Source organism: Pelophylax lessonae, assembly GCF_965119305.1.
Source record: "Pelophylax lessonae genome assembly, chromosome: 5".
NCBI classification, from domain to species: Eukaryota; Metazoa; Chordata; class Amphibia; order Anura; family Ranidae; genus Pelophylax; species Pelophylax lessonae.
The window spans coordinates 206,544,608-206,557,286 of NC_138772.1; the positions used below are offsets into that span (position 1 = coordinate 206,544,608).

The window sequence follows — 12,679 nt, forward strand, 5'->3', positions numbered from 1 at the left end:
CAACACCTGGCCTTCAACAGCCACGCCGTTAAAGCCAGCGACCGTAAAGCAGGATGGAAGATCGGCCCTTGAGACAGCAGATCCTCTCTCAGAGGTAGCTGCCAAGCAGGCTCGACGACCATCTGCGTACCAAGACCGCGAGGCCAGTCTGGAGCTACCAGAATCACCGGCACCGTTTCCACCGCCAACCTGTGGAGGAACCTCGACAATAGCTGTATCGGAGGAAAGGCATTATTCAGCCGATATTGGCTCCAGCACGTGTTAATGTGCCGCCATTGCTCACTCCACCAGGGCTCCATCGTGGCGAGGCCTGGGCGGACCACAACATGCTCACGCTCGTCGGCCAGGCTGGGAGACCGTAAGGATCTAGATTATCCAGTGCGAAACCACAGCTGGCTGTCGCTTGTAGTTCACCAGGAATGATCCCCCTAACAGTAGCTAGTGATAGTGAGTAAAGAGAAATAAACATAGACATTCTTAAAAACTGAGACCGAAGTCCCAGCAGGGAACCTAGGTCCTACTGCTTCACTGGCAGCAAGAAACTGATATGAGAGCACGGTGTGTCTGGGGTTATGTCATGAGGAACAGCCCCTATAGGCTTGTCGAGTGAAAACTTTTCACTGCCTAGTCTAACGCATAACCCAATAGTGAAGAAGCATAGGAGCTGCGTCTGTCAATGGATGATAGAGAAAAACGGAATTTTTGTAAAATCTTACCTGTAAAATTCCTTTCTCTGAGTCCTCCGACAGTCGCCGCCTCTTCATATTCGTCACATATGGGGTATTAGACTTTGCTCCGAAGGAGTAGCTAGGCAACAGAATATGTTAACAATAAAGCTTTAACATATCCCACCCTCAAGGGGTGGTCCCCTTAGTCAATACCCTCCTACTTCCTGCAACCATATCTCAGTTTTAGTGGAATAGCAGTAGAGTATACATTCAAACCCCAAAAGAGGGGCGGGGGCGGCGACTGTCGGAGGACTCAGAGAAAGGAATTTTACAGGTAAGATTTTACAAAAATTCCGTTTTCTCTTACGTCCTCCGACAGTCGCCGCCTCTTCATATTCGTCACATATGGGGACGTCCCAAAGCAGTGCAAACATGAGGGGTGGGAAACGCATCCGCGCCGAAAGGCAACGCAGTCTCCACATCAAAGAAAGGAACCTTACCAAAGGAAGGAAACCAGCTGGGCAACAGCAAAAATAAGTGCTCAACAGGAGCAACAACCCAGGAAAAGACAAAAAAACCAGGGGATACAAAAAAGCCATCCCAACAGCCAGGAGTCCCCAATAAGGGACCCTATGGAACAGCCGCACTAAGAACCTTGCGGCCAAAGGAAGCATCCGCCGATGCCTGAACATCTACTTTGTAGAATTTCGTGAAAGTGTGTACGGTCGACCAAGTCGCCGCCTTACACACCTGGGCTACAGAAGCCCCATGACGGCAGGCCCAAGACGTACTCAGTGATCTAGTAGAGTGCGCCTTCACAGGCACAGGGGGAACCTTCCCCTGCAAGGCATAGGCCTGTTCAATGGTCTGCCTGATCCATTTGGCAATGGTAGAGGCGGAAGCCGCCATGCCCTTCCGAGGACCCTCTGGAAGAACAAACAAGGAGTCAGTCTTACGAAAAGACTCAGTCGATTTAAGGTAAACCCTTATCGCCCGAACAACATCCAGAGAGTGCAATCTCACCTCCTTTGGATGTTTAGGCTTCGTGCACAACGAAGGCAAAACAATATCCTCGTTAAGATGGAATTCCGAAACTCGTTTCGGTAGAAAAGAAGGATTAGGTCGCAAGACCACCTTATCCAAATGAACAACCAGGTACGGAGACTTGCAGGACAAAGCCGCCAGTTCCGACACTCTGCGAGCCGAAGTGATCGCCACCAAAAAGGCGACCTTTTTGGACAACATAGACAACGAGATCTCCCTGATCTGTTCAAAAGGAGCACGTTGTAACACAGACAGAACTAGATTCAAGTCCCAAGGGGGCAAAGGATCCCTCCTAGGAGGAACCAGATGCCGCACACCCTGAATAAAAGTGCCAACCAAGGAGTTGGAAGCCACGGGACGTTGAAATAGAACGGCCAGCGCCGACACCTGACCCTTAATCGTAGCCAGCGCCAAACGCTGATCGACACCCGTCTGAAGGAAAGACAGCACACGGGAAACCGAGTACGTGCGGGGTGAAAACCCCCTGGACTCACACCAGGCAAAATAGGCCTTCCAAGTACGGTAATAAACCTTCCCCGAGGAAGACTTCCTCGCGTTGATCAAAGTATGAACGACCTCTGGAGAGAGACCCTTCTCCTTCAGGACCTCGGTCTCAACAGCCAGGCCGTCAAAGCCAGCGACTGTAAAGCAGGATGGTAAATCGGTCCTTGAGACAGTAGATCGTCTCGAAGAGGCAGACGCCAAGGAGCGTCGACCGCCAGATTCACGAGGTCTGCGTACCAGGACCGGCGAGGCCAGTCCGGTGCCACAAGAATCACCGTGCTGCGTTCCGAGTGCAACCTGCGAAGGAACCTGGACAGCAACTGAATCGGTGGAAACGCGTACATCAGCCTGTACTGATGCCACGGGGCCACTAACGCGTCCGACGCGTCTGCCCGAGGGTCGCGCGTCCTTGCCACGAACCTCTTCACCTTGTAGTTGAGGCGAGACGCGAACAGGTCCACATCTGGAAGACCCCACTTCGCGCACAACATCTGGAAGACAGCCGGGTGGAGAGACCATTCCCCCTGATCCAGGGTCTGGCGACTCAGATAGTCCGCCTGCCAGTTCTCCACTCCCGGAATGTGAACCGCCGTTATCGCCGGGACATGAGTCTCGGCCCAAGACAGAATGTCGGCCACTTCTCGAGCCGCTCGGGCACTCCTGGTGCCCCCTTGGTGGTTGATGTAGGCCACCGCCGTGGCATTGTCCGTCTGCACCCGAACCGGGCAGCCCTGCAGCCGGTCCGTCCAGCGATGAAGACAGAGCCTTATCGCACGCAATTCCAGAATGTTGATCGGAAGGGAAGACTCCCCCTCCGACCAGGTCCCCTGGGCGGACAGAACGCCCAGAACACCACCCCAGCCCGACAGGCTGGCATCCGTGGTGATTATCGTCCACGAGATCGGACGAAAAGACTTGCCCCTGGACACCAACGGGGACTGGAGCCACCACAGAAGGTTTTCCCTGGTGCGATGACTCAACGAGATCTGAAGATCCAGAGATTGAGGTCGCCCGTCCCACCTGGACAGGATCTCCGCTTGGAGACCCCGCGTGTGAAACTGCGCGAAAGGAATCGCCTCGAAGGCCGAGACCATCAATCCCAGACATCTCATACCCGTCCGCAGAGACGAGTGTGGAACGTCCCTGAGGGACCTGACTTCCTCCTGAAGAGTCCTGAGTTTGTCTTCCGGCAGGAAGACCTTCGCCTGCACCGAGTCCAGTATCATTCCCAGATAGGGGAGACGAACCGACGGACTCAGTGTCGACTTTGGAACATTTATCGTCCAACCGAACTCCTGCAGAGTTTGCATTGTGACAGACAGGTCCTTCTCCAGACCCTGTCTGGTCGCAGACCGAACCAGAATGTCGTCCAGATACCCCAGGACAGAAATGCCCTGGGCTCTCAATAATGCCAGAACCGGTGCAAGCACCTTGGTGAAGACCCGCGGAGCCGAGGCGAGCCCAAAGGGCAACGCCACAAACTGGTAGTGATCCTCCGCAATGGCAAATCGAAGGTACTTCTGATGACCCTCGAATATGGGGATGTGAAGGTACGCATCCTTCAAATCGATGGAGGCCATGAATTCCCCCGGAACCAGGGCAGCCACCACCGAGCGCAGGGATTCCATGCGGAACTTGCGAACTCGCACAGAGCGGTTCAGAGCTTTCAAGTCCAGAATCGGACGAACCTTGCCCTCCTTTCTGGGCACGGTGAACAGATTGGAATAAAACCCCCGAAATCTGTCCCGATGAGGCACCGGAACCACCACTCCCTGAGCCCTCAGGTCCCGCACCGCCAGGTGCAGATCCCGCAGGCGCTCTGGAGACAGTTGAAGATTTGAGGGAAAAAATCTGCTCTCCGGCCGAGAGAGAAACTCGATCTTGTAACCAGATCGAACGATTTCCAGAACCCATCTGTCCCTCACACGGGCCAACCAGGGCTGAAGAAAACCGAGCAAGCGTCCCCCCACCCCAAAACTGGGTGAGGGCGCCCCTTCAGGCCGAACTGTTATGGGCCGCAGGTCCGGATTGACCGGACTTCTGTTTCCCAGACCAGGGCTTCTTCTGAGAGCCTTGGCCCTTGAACGGTTTGCCCTTGTAGTGCGGCCGAAAGGCACGAAAGGACCCCTGAGGGGGCCGAAACTGAGCATGCTTCTTCCCAGAAGCCCCCTTAGCCTTGGGGAAATGGGGCAAGAGAGTGCTCTTACCCCCGGTAATCCCCTTAATCAACACATCCAGGGACTCCCCAAAAAGGCGAGACCCATCATAAGGCAGATTGGCTAAGGTTTTACGTGAAGATTGGTCCACCGACCAACATTTCAACCAAACCAGGCGGCGAGACAACACCGCCACGCTGTGCACACGCGCGGCCAACGGAATCAGGTCCAGGTCCGCATCACACAGATACATGACACCCTGGTGGATCTGATCCACCATATCCAGGGTCGCCGCCGAGGCCGAATCGGCCACTAGGACGCGCCTAAGCATCTGCGTCCAACTTGCGATCGCCTGGGCCGCCATGAGAGAAGCAAACAGAGCCTTAAGCATAGAACCCGTAACAGAATAAGTATGACGGGCAAGAGACTCCAGTCTCCTATCCGTGGCATCACGGAAAACAGGGGATCCCTCTGCAGGGATCGCAGTGGCTTTGTTCAAAACCGCAATAGCATGATCCACCGGCGGAGGCACACACCACCGTTCATCAGTGGCAGGCGAGAAAGGATAACGCAGCTTAAATTTACTTGGCACCGCAAAAGGCTTGCGCAAATCGCGCCATTGGTCCTTAACAGCGCGCTGAAAATCAGCATTGCAGGGAAAAACCTGCGGCGTCCTGCGTTTTCTCTGCGTCCCATAAGCCGCCAAGGCAGCTGGGGGACACACCTCGTCCTGCAAACGTAGCGTCTGCTTAATGGAGGCAATCAACTCATCCATGATTGCAAGCTCTTCAGGCGAGCCAGGGGGAGAATTATCAACCCCCTCAACTTCAGCCTCTACCTCAGACCCCACTAGATCAAGAGAGGAGCGGGACCCCGATAGGGAGGTCCCCGCCAGAACAGCCCCATCACCTTCACCCTCAGAATCAGAGGACAGAGCAACTCTGGGCCGTTTAGTAGATTGAGCAGCCACCAGCATTTGCACCTGTGCAGCAAGGCCAGCCACAATAGTGGCTAAATCCCCCCCTGGGGAGGAAACAGCGGTCCCCTGGCTTTCCACCAATACTGTGGGAAACTTGCCCTCCTGAGAATCCATTGCCCCTGTATGCCAGACAACCAAGGGTTAACTGCCCCCTTACAGCAAGCGCGGCAAGCGCAGCCCACCGCACCACACTCAGGCACAATGAGACCCCCACAGGGAATATACAGACTGAATACAGGCAATGGAACACAGGAATAGAAGGATAAAACCTGAGGAGACTCCGCTGCTGCTGCTGCCTCGATCGGTGCTTCCAGGAGAGAGGAAGTGATGCTGCCAGGGCGCTCTATGTAAGCCTATGGAGGCTACAAGAAAATGGCCGCCGTGCATGTAAACCATGCGGCCGGAGCGGGCGCCGGTAAAATGGCGTCGTTTGGCGCCGAAATCGCCGCTCCACAGTGCATAAAATCACACACAATATTAACCCATTATATGGATACATGTTAGATCGCCGCAGCGATCGCTGTATATGCCCCAACATGCCATTAAAAACATGCCCCACAGCACACAGCTCCTCACACTGCCCAGCCTGACATACTCAGTGTCATACAGCTCCCCCCCCCCCTTGCAGCCCACAGCATGCAGCCGAGAGATAGGGAGACAAGCAGTGTGATTAAAGGCAGGTTACACAGTCCCAGACTGAGACCCCCCCCAGACAGACAGGTCCCCACATAGATACACTTACCTCACATGGCGTGGGGAACCCGCACAGGCGAACAAGCCGCTGCACATGAGGCAGGGAGAGTCGCAATTCAAGACGCACACAATGGCGGTTCAGAAACCGCACAGCGTCCGGTGAGGTAGCCACCTCACCAATCATCCCTGCACCGAACAGGGATGGGTCGTTCACTGTGCCAGGAGCGATACCTGGCTGAACGCTCGATGGCAGACTGGGAAGCCACTGACCCACGACCTGCGACCAGGGGGATCAGCCCGAGACCCAGTCCGCATGATCCTCTTCGTCCGAAGAACTAACTAATGCTGACAAAAATAACAGCTAAGTAAAGGCAGAGAGAAAAACTCAAACAAAATATCAAAAAGAAGAAAGAGTCTGGGACAAAAAGTCCCAGCACAGAGAGAGCCAGCCACTCCTGACAAGCTAGACATTAAAACTGAGATATGGTTGCAGGAAGTAGGAGGGTATTGACTGAGGGGACCACCCCTTGAGGGTGGGATATGTTAAAGCTTTATTGTTAACATATTCTGTTGCCTAGCTACTCCTTCGGAGCAAAGTCTAATACCCCATATGTGACGAATATGAAGAGGCGGCGACTGTCGGAGGACGTAAGAGAAATATTTTTTTTACTTTGGATAGAATAAGGAAAGGTTATAACCCCTGTCAGCTTTCTTTTACCATCTATGTCCCAAAGGAGGGGATATTCCTTCACTTTGTGTCCCATAGCCAAAACAGGAAGTCGTAAATTCCTCCAAGTTGAGGGAATCCCAGGGTGTCACCAGGTCCCTATTGAAAGATTTCCCCTCTAGTACTGTTATGGTGTCAACCCAAAACTTATGATTTTCTTTTATTTTTACTTTAACTGACATCATTTATCCGAATATTTTAACATTCATAAGAACAAAGTAAACACTATAGACGTATATGACACTCTCCAAATGCCACAAACTGGATACTCTACTATCACTTTACATTAATAAGCAAAACCTATCAAGAGAAAAAACATGTAAGCTCCCATTCTGGCCAATCCTCCTGAAAATGCTAGTTGCTTGACCCACTTACTTCACTGTTTTGAATGGTTGGCTCAGATTTTCTATGACTTCCCTGATTGGCATACCTCTCCTGAGTCAGTGGTTTAGAGAGTCTTAAGGCTCGTACACACTTGACGAAAATCAGACTTAATATACTCCGATTTTTCTCAGTGGCTATAACTGTTTTTAGTTGACAGTGCATAATATTCACTAAATTTCTTGTCCGATTTTTTTTTTGGGATGTTTGTACCTAGACTTCCGGGTCGTCAGCAACTTCAGATCATGCGCGGTCTTTCGTATCCGATTTTTCGCGGACGTACTGCATACACATTAAACGAAAATTTGTCGTGCTGGGGACGGACGATAAAAATTTTGGTGTTTGTCCCTCTGTTTTTTTTTTTTGTTGAAAGTGTCGGCATCGGCTGCTGAAAGTTGTGTACACACTAGCCATCTGGAAGTCAACAATAAAGCCATTGTTTTTCTCTTATTACAGGTTTACGTAAAATGAATGGCATTATTTTAGGTCTAAATTTGTATTCAGTGTATGTGATTATCTTTAAAGCCACACTCAAAACTTTTTAAAGCTTTAAGGTCCATATAGACTTGAGAAAACTGTCACTTAGTTCAATTATTTGTAACCTCATGTGTTTAGTATCAAGCAGACCTCCTGTCAGTAAAGACAGGCTTCCCAAAGGGAAACTGTAGTCTCTGTCCCCCAGGCTCAGAAAAGAGAAAGATATTTAAAAAGTAAAAATGTATTATATGCTACATCCATCTAATTGTTAGAAGAGCACTGCATCTTATTAAAAAACAAGCTTTTTCTTTTACCATCTATGTCCCATAGGAGGGGATATCCCTTCACTTTGTGTCCCATAGCGAAAACAGGAAGTCGTAAATTCCTCCAAGTTGAGGGAAACCCAGGGTGTTACCAGGGACACCCCAAGAAGGCCATGGTGCATTCTGGAAAATACTAGGCTAGGGTTCCAGTGGAGAGCAGTGTCTAGGGGGTCCACAAGAGGAAAAAAGCCACCTCTGCCTGATAGACAAACACTTTCAAGAGGAATTGGAAAGGGTAAAAAGAGAAGTGTTGACTGTGTTTGCTTACGCCACTGTTTTCATTACCCCACTTTCTTTTCACCTAAACACTAATAAACTCAATCTCTCAGAGGGTGATCAGATTATTCTCACATTGCTGTCTGCTCTCTAAAGTCTATGAGTTCCTTAGCAATTAAAAAAAAAACTGAATTCCACACCAACTCATGCACCTCAAGTAACAATATTAGGTAAACATGAATATAACTAAAAGCTGGTGAGAGTGCTAGTCTACTGCTAAATTTATGTATGTCCATATGCCAGTAAGTATTGGGCTGGTGATCTTAAAGGGAAAGTATACTGAATGTTCAGTGAATGCATATTTTGAGTTTTTATTGCAATGCTTACATAAATGCTAATATATATACACATTTTTTTAAATTGGCCACTTGAGGAAGCAACTCAGTAGCTCAGTGTAATTGCCCAAATTATCTTTTAACAACTGTTGAGATAACATTTCAGGCACACGTGTTTATAGACTTGCACTGTAAAGCCTAGTATGCACTATCCATTTTTTTTCTGTTCTGTCTGACTGGCTGCCGTACACTGCTGTATACCAAATGTCGGCCAGTTTCTATTGAACCGGCCGATACCACCTGATATTCGGCCCTTAACCTCCCTGGCGGTATGATTCTTTTGGATTTTAGGTGCTGAAAGCGGTACCATTATTTTAGGTGCTGAAAGCATGTAATTCTTGTGAATGAGCAGCCCAAACCAACTGTATACATTTATTATACATATTATATATATATATATATATATATATATATATATGTATGTATACATATATTATATATATATATATATATATATATATATATATACGTATATATATATATATATATATATATATATATATATATATATACGTATATATATATATATATATATATATATATATATATATATATATAATGTATACAGTTGGTTTGGGCTGCTCATTCACAAGAATTACGTGTATATATATATATATATATATATATATATATATATATATATATATATACGTGTATATATATATATATATATATATATATATATATATATACATATATATATATATATATATATATATATATATATATAATATGTGTGTGTGTGTGTGTGTGTATATATATATATATATATATATATATATATATATATATATATATATATATATATATATATATATATATATATATATATGTATATGTGTATATATATACGTATATATATATATATATATATATATATATATATATATACTGTGTATATATGTATATATATATATACATATATTTACATAAAAAGTACAGTAAAACTGCAGGAAAGGGCACTGGGGGGTAATGTAATGTGATTTTATTTTATTTTGAACGATATCAGTGTGTTTGGTGCATTTTACATTCGAATTTGCTGCCGGTTCCACCCCCCGGCGGACGTCACGTCGCCGGAGACGGAAGCCGGGGCTCGCAGACGATCGGGAGAGAGCTCCGCCGCCGCACACCGCTCGCAGTCTTCGCTGGATCCCGGAGAAAAGGTAAGTAAAACCTCCTCCAGCATCCAGCGATCTTCCTAGCGCTACCCCGAGTGTGACTCGGGGTTACCGCTTTTGGCACTAAAATCTTACCCCGAGTCACACTCGGGAATACCGCTAGGAAGGTTAAGAAGTAGAAAAAGCAAAGCCATTGTGCATCACTGAAAAGGAAACAGTGCAAGCATAATTACAAATCTAGTTACAAATTATGTAACAAACAAAATGAATAAAACACAAGCACACCTTGATAAGATTATTTTCATCAAGCTGATGTTTTAGATGTATATATAAAAAAGCATAGAAAAATGATATGTTCCCTTTTAATAGGCTAAAAATGCCCCCCCTCCCCCTTTCTCCTTCTAAAAGACAGCAGCCCAGCAGAGATTTGCGCCACACTTTTCCGAATATAAAAACAAACAGAAAAAACCTTTCAATAACCAGCCTGTTCATGTAGCTCAAACGGTATGACTTCTGTATACAGAATTCTTTGTATTTATTCTTGAATATTTAACCAAGTGACAAAACTGTCACTTTTCATATGTATGCATCCTTGTGTGGTGCTGTCATCGAACATGTCTCTCTGCAATATGTTAATGAACACAATACAGATGAAATGAATGGTATGGTAGATTGTTATGTTTTATGTTACTGATGGTATTTACAGATTTAGACACAAAACAGAAAAAAAAAATACAATGTATAGTAGGCTCATGTCAACAGCAGAGCTCGCTGTGAGAAGACAGAATGCAAGATGTTTAGAAAAAGTAAAAGAGGAAATGTTAGCAATTTCCTACCATGCTGCCTTATCTTCTATAATTTATTAAGGTGTCTAATAGATAAGACATGTCCTTTGCTGTCGAGCAGCCAGCTGAAAATGGTTGAGGATGCCTTTCACATGCTGAACAGGGACAGATTTGCTTCTACTGGTGACTCATTTTACACCAAGATGATTGCAGCTAATGTGCTTGAACTGACAGTCAATCTATGAATACATGGTCATAATCTGAAATCTACACAGTCAAGGAATAATCTTAAATTTACATACAGCTTGATTACTTTTTAAAATTATATATTTTACTTTTTAAATGTTTTGAAACATTTCGGTTAGGTGTATATTAATATAGAGCTTCACAAACATGTATATAAGGACATTGTTTAAGGGACGTGCTTGAGGACATTTTTATAAATATTTGCCAATTTTACATATGTCTATTTACTATGGGCTTTGTTAAAATGAGGAAATAAAAGCACATTCACTTTTAATAAAATAAAAAACTATCAAAAGATCCTCTATAATATCATAAAAATATAAACAGTCCAAATTCCCAGTTAGGTATAACTGAACACAGTATTGGAGAATTGAAGTCTACACTTGTCTAGACGTTTTCTCGCCTTTCCTTTATTTTGATAAAAGCAATACCTTATTTCCTCAGTTACTCTTATTTATTGTGTACATTACTACAGGTAAAATTACACTGTGAAGGACTTCACTCTCACATACCCTCCCTCTCCCTTCTCTTGTGCCATAAAATATGCCACTGTCATCAAGAAGGTCCGTTGGGTTAAACATACAGTGCACCTACTCCTACTACCTTTACTTAGTACCTTTGCTACAGTACTTTATAACTTACCATCAGTAGGGCTAAGTCCACGTGCTGCTGATATCATAGAAAGTGAAGGGCTACTATGTAATGATCTGATATAGTCCATATATGGATTGATATAAGGGTGATGAGGGCTGAATGGGGAGTCCGATGTCGTCCCAGGATTTCTGTGTGGAGATATTCTTATGAACGGAAGATCTTGATATGTTGGGCTGCTTGCTAATGCAGAAGGCCTGCAAATACATACATTGAAATATTATTATAAAGTAAAAAATAATTTTAGTTATTAATATTCAGAAATAGAAATATGGTAAACATTAAATCATATCTAAACCCAAATACAAAAAATGAAATGTATTGCAGCTAACCAGTCCTTAAATGTAGTGGCTGCTTTAGCTTTTACTTTTCAGTCTAACAGCATTAACAAGCATTAGCATCAGCAAGTACACAAAATACTGTTGATCTTGCCAGGAATGCAATTTCCTTGCTACTTTCTGTGAGCATCAAGCAAATCAGAGGTGAACAATGCAGGAGAATTCTGGATTGTTTCCAGACCTCTTATGAAAATCTTCATTCTGAATAACTTTCTCCTACAGCACAGCTGAGCCTGTCAGTGTGCAATGTGAAGGGCAGAGATCACCTTGAGAATATATCCATACGGCTTTTAAATTATGAAAAATTACACATAAGGCCTCTTTTACACTTGTGCGACCTGAAAGTCGTGCGACTTCTGGACACGACTTTGCCGTACGACTTTGACACAATTTGAGGATTGCCTGTGTAATAAAGTGTAATATAGTGCTGCGCTGCCTTTCTTAAAGTGCAGAGTGATGAATACAATAAATATGTGTGTATGTTTTTACCTTGTGTGTGCAGAGATGAGAATAAATTACATAAAATAATATCTCAGAGGCAGCTTTCCTAAATGACTCCTGGAAAAGACGTTACTGCAAGATGCAAGATAAAGAGGAGCAGTGAGACGATATATATCGCAAGGGCCCCATCATCCAGGACCCCCTGGAAGTATCGGTCTACCTGTAAGGCTATTTACAATAAAGTGAGAGGTGAAAGGCCAGGCACATAGGTTTGGAGGCGCCAGCAAGGAAGATCACCCTCACTTTCTGTAATAATTATAGCACCTAAAGGTTTTACTGAATGCATGTTTTTTTGTTTGAACATACAGTATATGGTTCAGTCTGCACGATTAATATTTTTTGGATACACCACGCTTGTTTTTGAAGCACACCTCTGAGGATAAAGATAAATGTGAAGAGATCACTGGATGTGTTATACAAATAGACTACTTACATTGTATGAACACTAAACACTGTTTGATATATTTTGCACTTTGT

The 12,679-nt window shown here is 45.4% G+C and overlaps 1 protein-coding gene across 1 annotated transcript in view; it reads right to left on the minus strand.

Moving 5' to 3' along the window:
* The window catches only part of GLI3 (GLI family zinc finger 3), a 287,150-nt gene that overhangs the window by 116,733 nt on the left and 157,738 nt on the right, over positions 1 to 12,679 (minus strand). Inside the window, exon 4 of the mRNA XM_082258596.1 lies at positions 11,355 to 11,560. Within this exon, the coding sequence (XP_082114722.1) occupies positions 11,355 to 11,560 (206 nt within the window). The remainder of the gene's footprint in view (positions 1 to 11,354; positions 11,561 to 12,679) is intronic.